Genomic DNA, 18,563 nt, shown 5'->3' on the forward strand with positions numbered 1-18,563 from the left:
TATGACTCATCAAACTCCCCCACACTTGAATCTTTGCTTGTCCTTAAGCAAAAGGTAGCAAACATAGCAGTAACAAAAGATTTGATTATGGCAATATTAAGAACAAATGTCTCAAAAGAAAGGCTTTGCTTCAAGTACACTAATTACAATTTCAAATACTTCTCATGAACCTATTCTACCCAACATCAAGTCTCAAGTGAGTGTGTGTGTGCAGTCCAACCCTTTTCTTGCTCCTGTATAAGACAGATATTATGAGGAATAGGTTCTATCCCTAGTGCTAAAGTAACCGAGAAAAGTCCTTTCTTCATTTCATATAAGAGTGATGGGAATTTAAGTTAAGATTGATTTAATTTAACAATTAAGCACAAGGGGCTGCAGATGCTTAGGGGCTATCTATCCTCGTAGGAAGTCTTCTCGGATGTAATTGTCCTTTCCCCCTAGATTCAAAATCACCCTAAGCAGTGCTGCAAAATTATTTATTTGTTTCATCTCCGCGTAGGAAGTCTTTTTGGATGTAATTGTCCTTTCCCCCTAGCATTGATGAATTTGTTTCTCTTTAAGTTCAAATTAAGGAGTCACCACCACAATTAGGAAGTTAGGATGTAATTGTCCTTTCCCCCACATGTTGATGCCATTCTCCCGCCCCATTTAACATTAACAAATTAAAAAGAATATAACAATTAAGAACAATTTGATTAATTTTCCCACACAAACTTATACTACTTTTACTCTTAAGACTTTAAAGGGTCTAAGTTAACACTAAAGATAGAACGTGTTCCTTAAAATACCTATTCATACATTTACTCAAGGATTGCAACCGGGTGCTTTTCTCATTGGAGAATTTTCACATTAAAACAAGATATGGGTATAGCAAGAACACAAGAAACATATGAAACTACTTTCATGTACAAGAAGCAACCTAAGAAAGAGACAAAACAAAAATTTTTCATGCCATTTCTACATTAAAACAAGCTACTAGTCATGCCTCTTGCCCTAAAAACAAAACAAAGGAATAAAGTTCAAGGGAGTTTGGGAACACTACGACTCTAGACACTTTATTAGGCCCCCCCCCCCCCCCCCACACTTAGGGGAAGCATTGTCCTCAATGATTCAAAAGAAAAAGAAATTAAAAGAGAAGAAGAAGTAGAGGAAGAAGAAAGAAGGAGTAGAAGAAGAGGAGCAGAGAGAGAGAAGAAGGGAAGAGAGGAAGAGGAAAGCTCACATGTTATTGAGGTCCATAAGGAGGACCTTGAAGTTGGAGGTGTTGCATCATCTGACGGAGCATCTCATTATTTTCATCATTGACACGGTTGCCCCTTTGAACCTCATTGCGAAGGCCAGAGATCTCAACACCTTGCCTTTGTTGCTCGGTGCTCATCCTCTCGATTTCATTGTGAATCCATGTCCATCTTTGATTTTCATTAAGCTCACCGGCTTCATGGCCATGGTACCCCTCTTGGTGCAAGTTAGCACCTTCTCCTTCATCATGGTGCAAGTTAGCACCTTCTCCCTCACCATCATCTTGCTCATCAAGAACCTGCACATCATCAACATACAACCAATTTTCTTCCACCTCGGCAGTAGTACGAGGTGGGTTAGGCAATAAAAACATGATTGGCACATTAAGCTTAAGTTGGTAATGGAGTGGTGGACGATGTTTAATGAAATTCATAGCAATGAGGGCTTCCCGGTTAAGCTTATTGTTTCCCTCAATTGGTTTGATCCCCTCATCCTCACTCACACCAAAACACCTAGCTATGTATGTAATGATGCCCCCCACCACTATGTCTCCCCTACCGGTTGGTCTAGTAGATACAAAGTCTAGGTAATCAATCAAATAAAAGCCAGTGTTGACGGGGTGGTTGTAGAGCATTGCCCATAACATGAACAACTCATCGGTTCTAGTGTTTCCTAGCTCGGTTCTACCCCAAATAGTGCAAGCCATGACCCTCTGAAGGTACCTAAGTACGGGGTTGTGAATGTTGCTAGCTTTGTTGGCTCTAGGGACATAGTTATCAAGGCCGGTGATACGGTTCCAAAAGGCAGCTGGGTCATAGTTATCCGGTTTTAGACTATCATCCCAATGATCATGAATATACCCCTCATTGACAAAACCTAAGGCTTCACAAAAGTGCTGAAGAGACATATTATAATCAATGTTCATTAACCGGAAAACAACTCTATGATTAGGGTTATCAAAATTCAACTTATCTTTGGTAAAAACAAGTGAGCTTAAAAATTCATAAGTAAAATTCTCATAACCCCTCATAGGTGTTAGCATATCAGTCCAACCTAGCCTACCCATCAACCTAAAAACATCATCTCTAAGCCCTAGCACTTGCAAATCATAGGAATCAGGATATCTAGAGGGATGTAAGGTTTTAGAAGTAAGAATTTTGTACCTGTCCCTTTGTTTGTTGTCTTTGAACTGAATTCCATGATTCTTGACTTGTGTTTGCTTCTTTGGGGGAGGACCGGAAGAACTTGCTGGTTCCTTTCCACTTCTTCTTCTTGAAGCCATTTGACCTTGGTTATGGTTGGTATGAAAGTTTGGGGTTTGGGAAGATTTTTGGTGGAAAGGATTGGTTTAGGGTTGGGGTGGATGTTTAAGTAAGGTTTATGGGTTTAGTTATGGAGATTGGTGGAGGTTTTGTGGTGTTTGGGTTAGGTTTTGAAGGATTAGGGTTTTGGTTAATTATGGGTTTGGGTGGATGACAGTTGTTTTTGATTGGTGGTTTTTGTTTTGGATGAAGTTTTTGATTGATTGGTGAAAGAATGGAGTAGATTGATGAAGATTTGAGTCAGATATGGAGGTTTGAAGGTTTGAAGGTTATGGATGTTTATAGATAAGTTTGAAGGTAGAGAGAGGTTTGTGGTTTGAGAATGAATGGAGAAGAAGAGAAAAATTGGGTTTATAAGAGGCTAGAACACGGGCACGGCCGTGCCACCCTTGGCACGGGCCGTGCCAACACTCTGTGGCTCCAAGCCTTCTTTCCTTCAAAAACACTGGCACGGCCGTGCCAGCTCCAGCACGGGCCGTGCCAGCTCCAGCACGGGCCGTGCCAACACTCTGGTCAGAGGGACTTCAAAATTTTTCATTTTCTTGATTTTTTTCGAATCACACTTGGACAATTACCTACAAAACAACTTAAAACAAATAAAAACAAAACAAAGGCAATTAAATGCGTGGGTTGCCTCCCACGAAGCGCTCTTTTAATGTCATTAGCTTGACGGTAAGAAAGAGTCCTTAGAATGGATCAAAGATATCATATTGTGTAGATGACGCTATAAAACGTTCTTTCACAACATGATCGTTAAGCATGCAACAAGAGTAAAGAGCGGGACCTTTCATAACGTTTTCCAACTCGTATCCTACCATCTTATCACTCACTTGAAAGACTATCCTACCAAGTTTAACATCAATGAGAGCTCCTGCAGTTGCGAGGAAAGGTCTACCTAGGATTATAGGGACGTCATCGTCCTCTTCAATGTCAACGACTACAAAATCAGTGGGGATGTATATCCCCTCTATCTTAACAGGTATGTCCTCGACAAATCCTACAAGTTTCATGGTAGAACGGTCAGCTAACTTTAATTCCATTTCGGTAGGTTTCAACTCTCCTATCCCTATCCTTTTAAGAAGAGACAAAGGCAGCAAACTAACACTAGCTCCTAAGTCACATAAGGCTTTGTTTATGGTTTCATTCCCAATTTCACAAGGTATGGCAAAGCTACCTGGATCTCTAAGCTTAGGGGGTGCTTCTTGGATGATTGCACTAGTTTCCTTAGCCAAGGCTATTGTCATTGTGCTCTATAGCCCTTTTCTTTGAAAAATTTCCTTTAAAAACTTGGCATATAGAGGCATCCTAGACAAAGCTTCAGCCAAGGGAAGTTTAATGCAAATCTTCCTAAGTATGTTAACAAATTTTTCAAACTTACCCTCTAGTTTAAGCTTTTCAGGATTTAAGGGGGATGGAGTTTTGTTTTCTTCAAGTGGTTTTGCTTCTTCTATCACAACTTTATCACCTAAGGGCTTGACATTTTCTTTCCCAATGTTTTTAACCTTAGCAAAATTTTCGCCTAACTTACTACCCCCAAAAGATATGACATTAACTTGGGCTTTGGGATTGGCTTCGGTTTGACCAGGAAAGACTCCCGGTGTTTGGGAAGAGGTAGCCACTTTTTGGGCTATTTGGGCGATTTGTGTTTCAAGCATTTTAGAGTGAGTAGCAATAGAATCAACCTTGGTATTGAGCTTGGAAAGAGAATCATTCAGAAATCCAGTTTGGTTTTTAAGTTCTTGAAGTTGTTTGTTTTGGTTGGCAATGGAATTTTCCAACAAAATTTCCAAATTGGATTTTTGAGTGAATCTTTGGTTGTTTGCATAACCGGGTGGTGCTACTTGTCCATAGGGATTTTGGTTTTTATAAAAATTTTGATTTTGTCTCATCCCTTGGTTGTATTGAGCATAATTCATTTGCTCAACACCATTAATAGCACTACCTAGTTGGCAATCAACACCTGCATGACCAGTTATACCACATATTTCACAAGAAGGAGTAGAAGCAGAATTGATAGCACTAACATTGAGTTTTTCAAGTTTTTCGGTTAGTGTATCAATTTTAGAAGCAAGGTGGTCATAGTTAGAGACTTCGTACATACCTGCCTCCTTTTTGGAGGATGAAGAACTAGTGATGGCTCTCTCGTCGGTCCATTTGTAATGATTCTGAGCCATGTCTTCAATTAGGGCATACGCCTCCGTGTAGTTCTTGTTCATAAGTGCTCCACCTGCAGCTGCATCAACAGACATCTTAGTGGTATAAGACAAGCCATTATAAAAAGTGTGGACTATAAGCCACTTCTCTAGGCCATGGTGGGGACAAAGTCTTAGCATTTCTTTGAAACGCTCCCACGCATCATAGAGAGATTCCCCATCTTTTTGGTTGAACCGCGTGATTTGGTCTCTAAGTTTAGCGGTTTTCGATGGTGGAAAGAAACGGGCAAGGAATGCTTGCCTCATCTGATCCCATGAAGTAATGGAACCGACTTCGAGGGAATGGAACCAAGCACTAGCTCTATCCCTTAAGGAAAAGGGAAAGAGATGAAGTCTTATGGCTTCTTGGTTCTCCTTCATGGTTCCACTAATTCGTAGGAAAACAGAGATGTGAAGATTGGGATCCTCAGTGGGGGATCCCGAGAATTGGTTTTGCTGCACCAAGTTAAGTAGGGCAGGCTTAATTTCAAAATTGTCATCCTCAACCGTTGGGTACACAATAACAGCTTGTGGCTCAGCCGTAGACGGCGTTGCATACTCTTTGAGAGTGCGATTGGCCATGGCGGTGTTATTTTGTGCTGCTCTCCTTCTTCTATGTAAGAACCTTTCGATCTCGCGTATGAATACCGCTTGATTTCTAGTTCTTCGCATAAAAGGTTGAGAACCCAAGAAGTTAACGATAACAGAAAAATAAAAAGTTAAAAATAAAAAGAAAAGAGAAAGAAGAGAGAATTCTAATCACTAAGAAAAAGCTAATTAAATTAGTTAACTCCCCGGCAACGGCGCCAAAAACTTGATAGAGCCAAACCGCAAGTGCACGGCCTATCGAAGTAATAGTAGTAAGTAGAGTTATCGTTCCGCTAGGGAGTTGTTCAACTTAATTAACTTTTAATGAATGATTAGAGGAGAGAAAGTTAATAAAAGAGAGTTTGATTGCTGAAGGTAAAAACAATAATAATAAAGGGCCTTAGGATCATTGGTTCATCATAATGACTAATCCTCCACTAGACAAAACCTAAACATCTAATTTCATGATTTACACACTAATTTCTAAAGACCGGTTTCCCTTAGCCCCTCACCTTTCCGATGAAAGTCCAGTGAGAGTTTACTTCTAGTAACCAAGCCTATTTCACTGACATGATTACTAGAAGATGCATAGAGGATTGAAACTACTCTTTGTCTCAATAATTGCAAAGACTATTTCACTGTTTTGCAATTATTGTCTAGATTCACTTGTTCCAACATCAAGACTCCGCTCTCGCTTTATGAATTGATGTTTGGGATGATGGATTAACGATTATCAAACCCTCCGCTTTCGCTTCCACAGTTTGATAATTGTTAATCCACGTTAAGACGGTGAATCTAGATTAGAAATTAGGGTTACATAGAAATTAGGGTTTAGACATGTTTTGTTTAGGATTGAGTCATTAGACTCCCCAACAATCCCAAGACGAAGAAGTCTACCCACTCATGTTCATCGTAGACATGGGGGAAGAAGAGAGAAAATAACAGTAAAGTAAATTGCAAAGAAAGTAAAAGGGAAAATAAAGACTTTTATTAAAATAGCAATTGAAATAAACAAAGTAAAGGATGATTTGTTTATGGTGGAGAGCTACTCTATTTATAGCTTTACATCTGACTTAGAAACTAAGCAACTAAAAGGATAAAACGGTAAAGCCGCAACAGGGTAACTTGGGCTTGAAGAAAAGCAGCAAAAGTGGATTCTGGGACGGGCACGGCCGTGCCACATGTTGGCACGGGCCGTGCCAAGCTTCTGACTTTGGGGGAACATATTTTTGTCCGGTATCTTCGTATTCTTGCGCTGTATTTGTTCCAGTCCTCTTTCTTTTGCTCCAAGGCACCTTCCACCATATATTTATTCCTAAAATAAAATAAAACACAATTTGAAGTAAAATATTCTAAACTAAAATAAAATGCAATAAAATAAAATCAAATCTAAAATAAAACTAAACTAAATAAGGCAATAAATAAGACTATCTATGACTCATCAACCGACATACCAACTAGGTTGGCATCTGGGAAACCTCCGTCCTATGCCGCCAAACTCTAAATTTTTATTAAAAAAAGGAAAAAAAATATACAAGAAGAGGGGGGACTAGGCCAAAACCCTCAGAAGAAAAACAAACAGAAAAAGCTGGAAAAAAACTACTACAGACTAAGAAAATCTGTAGTTAAACATACCAACTCTATCACGCATAAATCCAAATGCAACTGACGATCAGCCGGAAGAGTATCTAACCAAATAGAACTTTGAATCCCATGACCCGTATTTGTCAATTTGTCCGCACAGCTGATACATACATTCCAATATAACAGAATCATTTGGAAGATGGAAGAGCACCCTTTGCGCGGGTTTGATAGGACGTGCCAAGGACTAGCTTTTTACGAGTTTGCTTCTGTGCCTTGGTAAGAACTTGAGTGAAGCCTTCATTAGCCATTCGTTGATCATATTCACGGATTCTGGCCCATAAATCAAGACCATCTTGAATGTTCTTGCTAACATGTTGCTGTACTGGTGGGACCGGAAACGGTAAATCTTGCTCATTTCCCCGATCAACTATGTTCTCCTCAGCATCTATCTCCTCTAACACATGTAAAGAAGTGCTAGGCAGCCTGTCGGTGCGAGTTGTAGTAACTTCTGTCTGATCCTCAAATGTGTAAGTAGCTTCAAACTCTTTATTGACAGAATTCACATTTTCCTGAGGAGAAGATGTATCCCCTTGTTGCGCCAAATTTTCATCTGCAATGGTATGTTATGCGACATCATCTACTTGCAAAGTTGCTTCCAAAGCTATAAAAGCCTCGGTTGATGTGTTGTTTTGCTCGGGCACTTCCTTCTCGAGTGATTCTTGCTGCGGTGATGGGGGAGCAACCGGCTCTGGATGTGTTTCCAATTGTTGCTGCGGTGATGGGGAAACAACCGGCTCTGGATGCTTTTCCACTACAGTGGGAGTTGGAACATGCTTCGGGTCTTGAAAAGCTGTAGAGGAGCCTATACCTGAGGGGTTATCCTTTTGAGGTATCCACTCTAGTCTCTGTTGAGGAACTTGCTTCTTACCCTGAGCTACCTTTTCTTTGACACTTTCTTTTTCCTTCCGGGGGTAAAGCCACCGACAATCAGTAACATCATGACCTATAGTCTGACAATGTGTGCAATAATCCGGCATGCGCTCATAAACCACCTCAACAGGAAATGAATATATTTTTCAAATAATTTAAGGGTTAAATATGTTTTTAGTCCCTACAAAATCATGAATTTTTAAGGTTAGTCCCTATGAAATTTTAATGGTAATTTTAGTCCTCCAAAATATTTTAGTTTGTAAAAATAGTCTCTATTTAGAAAACATTTTACAAAAATTGGATAATTTTGTCCTCCAAAATATTTTAGTTTGTAAAAATAGTCTCTATTTTGAAAACATTTTACAAAAATTGGATAATTTTAGTCCTCCAAAATAGTCCCTATACAATGCAAATAGGGACTAAAAGTGAATAAAAAATTTCAGGGAGGGACTAAAAACATATTTAACCCATAATTTAATATCGACAAATTTCCACTGAATTCATTATTAATTCTGAAAGGAACAAATTGGAACAATAAAAATAGAATTTGAGGTCTTTTAGAAAAAATTTCTCAAATTTGTTTTGTTCTTTGAGCATATTTGAAAATGAGTGAAGACATATTCTGGTCCCGGGGCCAAGTCATAGACAAAAAAAAAAGACCAATTTTTGTTTTATTTTATTCTTCAAAATATGGGTCAAATTTATCCCTTAAAATATACACACACGTTAGCGTAGTAAAAAGAGAGGTCAGACGGGCATGGTAGTGCCATTCCTTCCGCTAGTTTATTATAAAAAATGTGCTCCCATTTTACTCGGTAACTCGGGATTTTATTTTTTTTTCCAGAAATTTTGGTTCATCAAACATTATTGCTTATGTGACTCATGGAATTTTTCAAAATAAATCATGGGAATGCTTGGTTCTTGATAAATAAATTCATATGATATATTAATAAATTAATAACAATAATTCATCAACTTATTAATACAAAATAAATAAACATGTTAACATGTGATTGGAATAAAAATTTAGATTGATTATCATATTGGTCACAATCTATTATGAAACTAACTTGTGTTAAAGGTATTCAATCTTACACCAAGTTAAAATATTACTGAATCTAGTATTGCTTTAAAGATTTCTCATCTTACATTCAGTAATTTTTCATATAAGTTTTTGTAAAAACAGTTTATCAAGTCACAAGTTAGTTCTATCAGTTGCCACAATCATGCTTTTTGGTTTCTTGTAAGAACATGTAGGGATGTGTCAGACTGAGCTGCTTCCGCTGCTGTCCTTGCATCATACTCTCGGACTCTCTCCCACAAATCAAGCCCATGCTGGATATTTTTGCTAGGATGAACCTCTTGCTGTTGCATACCAACCACCTCATGTCCAGTAAATGTAGGTAAATTATTTACCTCCAAAGATGTTGTTTTCGTAACAGTAGGTTCCTCAATCACATCATCCATCACGACAATGTCCTTCAAAGTATTAACATGATCCTCTTGCATATTATCATGCTCAACAGTGGATGGCCTTGTAACAATCTCACGAGCACCCTTGGGACTCTCCTCCAGCTCCCGTGGGCTCACATGATCTTGTTCCACACCATCCTGAAGTGGTTCGGATACATCATCAGTCACTAGGGTCCCCAACGACGTCTCACTATCCAGAAGTGATTCCGTATTTTCAGTTACCAAGGGGTTCACCTCCACCTCCCTCGGTTCCGGAGTCAACTTCCTCACTTCTTCAGGTTGCACGTCATCGTGCTCTACAGGGGAAACAAGCTCAAGCACTGGCCTTTGGAGTGGCAACTCGCTCGGAGTAATTAAATCAAACACATTTTGTAGTGGTATACTAAAATTATCAGAGCTATCAAATTCAGGAGCAGCTACAGTAGATGAAACAATCGGACCCATCTGAGGGGTAGGAACTGAGACCAAAGATGTAGAAATAGGTGCAGTAGTAGCGGTAACTGGAACTCTCTGAGTTGTATTAACAGTCGAGGCAACCGGGATAGGAACCCATGTCCCATTGTTACCATTGTTCGATGTTGAAGCACCTACATCATTGCTGACTTTGTTTTGCCGAGGTGGTTGTTTAGGGGCTGCCTCTGTAACAACAATTTGGTTACCATGATCATTCTTGTCCTTCGGAGGTATCGGGTGTAACAAACGACATGATGAAACATTGTGTCCAATAGAATAACAATGATGGCAAAATAAAGGAAGCCTATCATATTGCACCTCAACTTTGAAGGCGAAGCCTTCTCTTTCGACAAGAATTTCTTCATAAATTCGCTTGGAAAGGTCTATGTCGACTAGAATTCTAGCAAAATGCCCAAAGGTGCGTTTTCTAGTTGGTCCATCAATATCAATTGGGGTCCCAACCGCACTTGCAATTTCCTTCAACGTTCTCTCCCTCCAATACTCTTGCGGCAACTCCATTAATCGTATCCAAATCGACACATGTGTCTTCTTTTGTGTTTGATATTTGAAGTCTTTGGTCCACTGTGAAAACCGTAGCAAACCCGGCTTTAAATTAACTGTGCCTACTGCCCATATTTTTCTATAATCATCCGCCGAATCAAAGAGAAAATCATAGTACCCCTTACCAAGAGGCACCATTTTCCAACCAGCCGTCGTCTTCCATAATTTTCCAATTTTAGAACTTAAGTCACGTGCCGAGTACGGTTTATCTCCTTTGTTAAGGGTGAGACGAGCCCTCAACGCATTCCTACAGTCTTCTAAACCCTTACGGTATTCCTCCTGACCAATTTTGATGCTCAATGCATCGCCTTTAATGCACGGTGAGGGAAAAGGCATGTCCTCTGTGAAAGACGTACCCGCTAGAGCTACTGCAAAAGACTTTGGTGCTTGTGTCATATTCTGAACCGGTGCAGTAGGTGCGGCAGATTGAACCATTGCTGAGACAGATGGTACCGAATCGGACACACACGGCCAGTGGCACGTGTATGTCATCCGTGGTCCGTTAACAATTCACCAGAACGATTCTAATATTGATACACGCGTAACTCAACCTATGTAATGCCCAAAAGCATCAGCGCGGTTGCGCGTCCTCAATTGGAAGAATCAAGCTCAGGTAATTGCAAAAATCTAGGACGATAAGGAGGTACCAGAATGGACAATTCAGCGAGCAGTGTTGCAAATCAAAAGAATTCCGCCTTGCAACACCAATTGAACAAACGGAAAGAGTAACAAAGTGAAACAAATAAATGAATTACCTCCACCGTGAATGAAAGCATGAAAAACTACTCCAATTGAAGAATACAAATTGTTCACGTAAAGCAAATGGATTATTCTTTTTCGAGAAAAGCAGATGAACTAGGTCAGATTGGGAACCATGCCGCCGTTCAACTAGTTAATTTCTTAATCATGTCCATTTTCCAGAAATTTTGGTTCATCAAACATTATTGCTTATGTGACTCATGGAATTTTTCAAAATAAATCATGGGAATGCTTGGTTCTTGATAAATAAATTCATATGATATATTAATAAATTAATAACAATAATTCATCAACTTATTAATACAAAATAAATAAACATGTTAACATGTGATTGGAATAAAAATTTAGATTGATTATCATATTGGTCACAATCTATTATGAAACTAACTTGTGTTAAAGGTACTCAATCTTACACCAAGTTAAAATATTACTGAATCTAGTATTGCTTTAAAGATTTCTCTTCTTACATTCAGTAATTTTTCATATAAGTTTTTGTAAAAACAGTTTATCAAGTCACAAATTAGTTCTATCAGTTGCCACAATCATGTTTTTTTTTTTTTTTTGGTAAATAGAGATAACTTTCATTAACCAAAGACAGTTATTACAAACTACATGGCAACATGAACCAAAACAACAAAAGAAACAAGAGCTAAGCTCGTACAAGCCCAAGAAAAGGCCACAAACTCACAATCTTAACACTAGGCTCTTCATCTGATTAGTTTTCAAGCCTCTAATGTAGACAACCTCTTTGATTTGGCGAAGGATCTCCTGAGCTGAATGATGAATTCCCTGAAATATTATGGCATTCCTTTCTTTCCAAATCATATACTGAGTTACACTCAAAGTCATTCTACTCAATTGATGTGTAGCTTTGTTCATGTTGCATTGATTTTGAATATAAAGCATCACATCCTGCCAATGACTAGTATTAATGTTCATGTTACTCCATTGTGTTGCTCCTTTCCAAACAGTTTTAGAAAACTCACAAGTGAAGAAAAGATGAGAATGAGTTTCATTCTCTTTTTGGCACAGAGTGCACAATTGGGCACATTGTATTTCAAATTTACTCAACCTATCACAAGTTGGTAACCTACCACGTATAGCCAGCCAAGTAACAAACAAACATTTTGGAGGAGCAGGATTATTACATGTCATTTTCCTCCAACCAACCTTAGCAAAATCACCTCTTAAATCATTATACATTCGCTTAAGAGAGAAGTGGTGTTGCTGAAATACATTACCATTGACATATGAAAAGGTCTTTGATGCATCAAAAACCTTTTTCACTACCCATGAAGCTTGTGCAGGAGCCTCCAAAAGTAGTATATTCCTCCCTTTTATGTAGTATTCGTGAACACAATCATGCTTTTAGGTGGAATTTATCTCCAAGAAATTATATACAATTGTAGAACTTGATATATACACAAAAGTGAAAAGGAGATACCAACATTTATTTATATATATATATATATATATATATATATATATATATATATATATTTCTTTAGAATCCTTCATAATCTTCTTATTGTTCTTCTTCTTCTTCTTAAAGTTTCTTCTTAACTAAGAAAGTTTACATGAACAATCAAAACGATTAATTTGTTAACTAAAACACCTATAATGAAAGACAATAGGAAAAGAACAGAATGAGAGAACCATTCCAACTCCAACCCCAAAACTGACGAGGCTTTGAATTAGTTATTTCCAAAAACTTTTTCTGTAACATCCCGCTCGTCAGCTAATGGGAAATTTCATCTGTTAAATGTATCAGAGGACTAAGATTCATGGAAAGAGATTTTGGTGAAGAATGTTAAGTACAACGAAAGATATTAATGAGTAATATCAGTCAAACATGGGCTTAAGTGTCAGTGTCAGATAAACACGACTAAGGCGAAGGGCAAAGTGGTAAAACGCCGCGAGCGATTATATAAGGCCACAAGGGCCATTTTCCTTCATTTCTACCCACACTTTCTCTCTCTAGGTTTTTGGGAAAACCTTTCTCTCCTCCTTCTCTCTAGAATTTCGCCTCCCTCTCCTCTCTAAGACATCCAATCTTCTTCCAAATCATGATCAAGCAAGGATTAAGGCAGCTTATCAAGCAAGAAACAAGTGGAGGAAGATATTAAAGCATGGTTTGGAGGAAAGGGCTAAAGATCAAGAATGAAGAGGAAGTTAGGGTTGATGCTTGAAGCTTGAAGATCAAGTGCTAATCATTAGGTGAGTTCTTAGATAGAACCCACCTTTGGGATTTTGTGTTTAATTGCAAGCAAAACATGATTTTTGTTAAGATTAGAGAAATATGAGTTTTAGTACCCTAGCCTTGATCTTGCTTTGTACATGTTAATATTGCTATGAAAGTTGTTTTATAAAGTATATATGTTGCTGGATGTTCTGGTGCATTGCAGGAACCATTAGATTGAGTTTTGGGTCAAAAATTGGAAATTTGGTACCACAGACCCGAAGAACTACGCTATTAGCGAAATCTACGCTAATAGCGAAATTCTTCAGATGACCCACGCTCCAGGGGCGCTATCAGCGCAGCCCTCTGGTTTGGCCAACAAGCTTTTGGCCTGTCGGTCCATCCTGGGGTCCGTGGGGCATTCCGGAGTCTTTCTTTCGACGTTTTATAACTTTATAACCCCAAAACAACATCTAGGCAATGCACATAACATCAAGAGATTCTTGGAAGAAAATCATGGCAATCTTAACATGAATGGCAAGAGTGATTCAAGAGAGATTAGCCGAATTACTCGGGTAGCAAAGAACTAGGCATGGGATGAAAGTAGAGCCTTGACATAGCTTGTCAAGAACTAGAATAGTTAGTAAAGAATAGAATGCTAGGCATGAGTAGTATGCTTGATTAGATGCGAAGTGATATAGAGTATTCTCTTCATATAGAAATTAGAGTGCCATACGAGTATGGCAAGACGTGAATTGATTTTATATCCATTCACAAAGTAAGTTGAGCAAGCATAAAGTTACCTCTAGTGGGATCATCTAGGGATCCGAGGTAAAGAGTTTGCATGTTTAAGTTAATTTTCATGCATAAGACTAAGACTTTTAAGAAAGAAAGAGTGTCATGTCTCTTGTTATCCAAATTGGATTCAAGGGGTTCCCCAAGGGGAATGGTTAAGCCGCAAGGGAGCCGCATTTCACTAAGTTAAGGTGTCGTGTCTTTTGTATTCCTTCCAAGGTTGGGTAAAAAATGTTCTCCAAGGGGAATGGGGTAAGCCGTAAGGGACCCGCACGTTCACTAAGGGAGTCCGGTGCGCTCTTGCTAAGCATTTCACCGGTAGTAAGGGATTAGCTTCCGGGGTTACTCCACTCGGGACTAATCCGTAAAATGAACTCAGATAAGTTGTTTGTCACACGCTAACATAATCAATGAAGCTAACTATGCATATCTATTATGCATGTTTATGTTATGTCATAGAGCCTTGACGTAGATCGTCAAGAACAAGTAGAGACTTGGCGTAATTCGTCAAGAAGTAGTAAGATAGCAAGAATCACTTAGGTGATAAGAGATGATATGTTGTAGATACAACATATTAAGCAAGTATAAGCAAGTAAAGAAAATATGCCGACGACGATCTTAGGTTACCCCTAATCGTCCGGTTTAGAGTCGTGTCATGATAGAGATATAAGAGAGCCTTGATGCTTAGAGTGTACTCTTGGCAATGCGGTTTTAGTTCCCCCTTCACCGCCATGACACGTATAGCAGAGAAGCCTATAACAAGTTAAGAATACTAAGACGGCCTAGCAAGCACCGCTGTCTAAGAAAGCATGTCCCCACACACGTATAATCAACCGGCAGGTTGTATTTTAGACACGTGGTGACTGTAGGTTTCCCCTGAGGTCACCTATAGCCTAGGATTAGGCGGAACTCACTGAGACATTATGTCTCATCCCAATCCTTATTTGTTTCAGATAAACAGGTTGGATTAGCAAGCTAGTGGCCGAATGGATGATGCGCCAAGTGTTCGTTCGTACCGCTGCAGGACGATGTGGATATTCAAGGATGCATCTAATATACTTTAGAAAAGTTGAGTTGTATTATTATGTACGAACGCATTTGGTTGTATATATATTCATTCGTAGTTGTATTGTTGTAAATTTTTAATGTATCCAGTACTAAACTAATACACATGCTAGACTTTCTAGATACGTCTAGTATGTGTGTTACATTTGGTATCAGAGCAGGTCGATTCAGATCGTGCCTTGGGTCATTAAGTTACAACAAATGTAGTGGGACCATTGGGTTCTGGGTAAATGTTCTAGTGGTTGATGTTAGTTGAGCCTGATCAACTCAATTTAACATTCAACGATTAGAACAGATGTCTGAGAGCTGAATAGGACCCTGGAGGAACGAAGTATGTGATGAAGATGCACCGAAAAGTGTGAACTCAGAAGTAAGAACTCGGAATGAGCATTAGTAAGAGTTGATTGTGCCAAAAGGTGGTCGGTGAACTAAGTAGCAGAAGTATGGATCCTCCGGGAATGTAAGATAGTGAAGAGAAGGAACATCCTGACGACGTTGGGTAAGTTGTTAATGAAACTTCGTATACCCGTAAGTGAAGAATACAAAAATATCTTAGCAGGACCTTAAGCTTCAGTAAGGGTCGTAGTTGGAACGGAATTGTATTCCGGAAAGTAAGCGTAAGGCTACAAGATAGAGAGCAGTCGACGTATGTTGACGGAATTAGTGGACTCTCAGGATTAGTGTTATGTTATTGAAGTTATGGACTTGAATGTTCAAAGTGAACAAGGTTCTAGTGTCCGGGAAGCTACGTTAAGCGACGACGCAGAGAAGTAAGCTACTCGTAGTAGAAAAGGATTCAGTGAAAGTTTTATGTTATCAAAACTGAAGCATTAATTTCCGACGTGCCGAGGATTGTATCGAAATAGCTTGATGTGTGTGCCATGCATATGTTATAGAATATTTTATGATGCTAGGAAAGAATGATGTGCATTAGGTTACTTGAGAAATAAGAATTTTGGTGCAGAGAATGTTTTTTGGAAAATTAAGCTGAAGAAACTCGCCGATAACGAATCTGGGGCAAAGTTTTTGGTTTCCGAAAGCTGTCAGTTTGTCTCCAGGATTTGCAGTGACTCGGGGAGTTGTTTTCACAAACTTTTATGCGACAAAAACCTTTATAACAACAAGTGACAAATGCATATCATATCCTAAAGTTTTTAAAAGGGAAAAAGGCATGGGCAACCATCAACGAAAATCGATTCGGTTTAACGTGACTTTGGAAGTTAATGTGTCAAGAAATAAGAATGAGTTTGGACCAAGAGTTTAGGGGCACCAGTATCTAGAATGGAAGTCACAGATGTGAAATCATGAAGCAAGAAGTTAAATGGTGCAAAGTCATATGATATCACGAGGATATTGGATTTCGCAGAGTTAAGAGTACCCCTCGAATCTATGTTTTGCTTGATGAACTTGCGAAGGCTCGTTAGGATGCTAAGTTGTAAAATTTACATGATTTTAGAAAGACATACGCATATGGGTGATTGAAGTTGACATTTTTGAAATTCAAAATGAAATTTTGTAGGTACCGGTATGTTACGACTCGCGTAGTTTGCGCTAAACTCACTAGGACTAAGATTTGATGACACATACGTGTTATCAACTCGTCCTGGGATTTTAGAGTAACGACTGGGACCTAGATTCAGTATATGTTTTATATATATAGTTCTAAATCATCAACGTCAATGACCCGTGTGCTAATTTACGAAATTTTATTAGAAAGAAAAATTAACGAGCAAGCGTAGGAAGGATTGAGCAAAACATTGTATGCGAAATACGAAGATACAATGTTAGATGCATTAGGAAGTATGTCTGAGTGCAAGATGAGTCTACCATGGGAAGATGTAAGAGCGATTCATGGAATAGTAGGTATGTAATAGCAAAGATGTGCTCCTTGAGTTAAGTTGCTCGGGAATAAGAATAAGCATGACATTGATATGTCCAGAGGTAAGTTTCCCCAAGATTCAATCTTACCAGCAAGGAGTAGAGCGAGGTTGCAGAGTAGCATGCAACATAGAAGTATCGAGCAGAGTTCAAGAAAATAATAATGTAGGGATAGAAGAAGAATAAAGTTCACTCGTCTCAACGGATCAGAGTATTGGTTGAAGCCAACCGGCGGGAATCAGAGTAGCGCAACGGAAGTTAATTACTTAAGTTGCGAACAGTAGCCTTGGAACATGGAATTTTGTAGTAAGAATCTTTGTGAAAAATGTTCGAGATAGAAATACCATTTCAGTGGGAAGTATTATGTGGAAAGCGAGGAGTTCTCGTTATGTTAAGTAAGTATAGATGCTTATGCAGCCAGTAATGATTAAAGTAAAAGTTTAAAGAAAGCATCGTCACTCAGGTAAGATGAGAAAGACTAGAGTTACACAGATGGATTAATCGGGTTGCCTTTTTGGTGATGTCGAATGCGTAGAAGAGCTATTGGTTAGACAGAAAGGAAATTGTGATGTGATAAAAGAATACGATTCATGAGATATGCACGGAGAAGCGCATATCATTTTATACCATACTTGTTAGGTGATAACGATACTTTCTAGAATGGTGTCAAGCCACAATTTTATAACTTTTAAAGTTACGATTGGTATTGAGGAACTTGGGAACGATGTTTATTTTAAAAACATGAAATTTCACATTGTTAAAACTGATGAGATACGTCGAAAGCGAGTAAGCTCACTTAAGACGTACAGACTTCATGACCAACTCGCTAGAGGCAAGTGTGTAGGAGAGTCGTAAAACCTTTTTCAGATATAGAGACTCGTCCTGAGGTTCTGCAGTACTAGTATAGACTCAGTTTTAAAATGATATTTTCTTTTAGCAAGAAATTGTTCGTTCCAAGAACCTATGTACCAAACTTTAGAGATTTCTAGAAGCAAAATGCTAGAACGAGTATCGTTATTAACTAACAAGGAGCGGTATATGAGAAGTATGCAATTACTATGGAAAATAAGGTTCATGTAAAGGCGGCGGTGTCCGTGTGATATCAATAGCATGCGGGATGCACGGAATTTAGTTAAGAATGTTCAAGTGCAAGTGCAAATGGACTTACTAGAAAGTTTCAAGAGCATATGAACCGTCAGACAGGCTAATAGATTGACAGATGAATCAGTGTAGTTGATTTCGCTTCTTCATGCCAAGTTAGACAAGTTACCCCTGGATTCGGGTGCAAGGAGACTGTGAGAGATAGAAAGGTTTCTTAAGACTCCGAAAGGAGATGATAGATTTGCTGAATCATTAAGATAAGTAGCAACAGTAAGAAGCATAAATCGCAATCTGCGGTAAGAAAGATTATGTGTGCGTGATAAGATGTATGCATGATAGGATGTGTTAGATAGAAGTAAACACTGCAGGGCAAACCTGGATATCTGTAGAACCCCAGTTTAAAGGCAAATCCTGAGTGTTTTTAGATAATGAAAGGTTACCTAG

The 18,563-nt window shown here is 38.7% G+C and overlaps 2 protein-coding genes and 1 non-coding gene across 3 annotated transcripts; 1 reads left to right on the forward strand and 2 right to left on the reverse strand.

Moving 5' to 3' along the window:
* Window positions 1-4,865: 4,865 nt before the first annotated feature.
* LOC146905919 (small nucleolar RNA R71) lies at window positions 4,866-4,972 on the forward strand. Its single transcript, XR_015020791.1, has one exon. It is a non-coding gene; the product is annotated as a small nucleolar RNA R71 (small nucleolar RNA).
* A 2,141-nt stretch (window positions 4,973-7,113) lies between these two features.
* On the reverse strand, window positions 7,114-7,962 carry LOC146905920 (uncharacterized). Its single transcript, XM_085728679.1, has 2 exons — window positions 7,567-7,962; window positions 7,114-7,494 (listed from the first exon to the last, which is right to left on the reverse strand). Exons 1-2 carry the CDS (start codon window positions 7,960-7,962, stop codon window positions 7,114-7,116), a joined length of 777 nt encoding a protein of 258 aa, XP_085584805.1.
* A 1,117-nt stretch (window positions 7,963-9,079) lies between these two features.
* On the reverse strand, window positions 9,080-10,777 carry LOC146905921 (uncharacterized). Its single transcript, XM_085728680.1, has one exon. It carries the CDS (start codon window positions 10,775-10,777, stop codon window positions 9,080-9,082), a length of 1,698 nt encoding a protein of 565 aa, XP_085584806.1.
* Window positions 10,778-18,563: the final 7,786 nt, after the last annotated feature.

The sequence above is a fragment of the Medicago sativa genome, chromosome 7 (genome assembly GCF_051527215.1).
Source record: "Medicago sativa cultivar Bolivia chromosome 7, Bolivia_mono, whole genome shotgun sequence".
Taxonomy (NCBI): domain Eukaryota; kingdom Viridiplantae; phylum Streptophyta; class Magnoliopsida; order Fabales; family Fabaceae; genus Medicago; species Medicago sativa.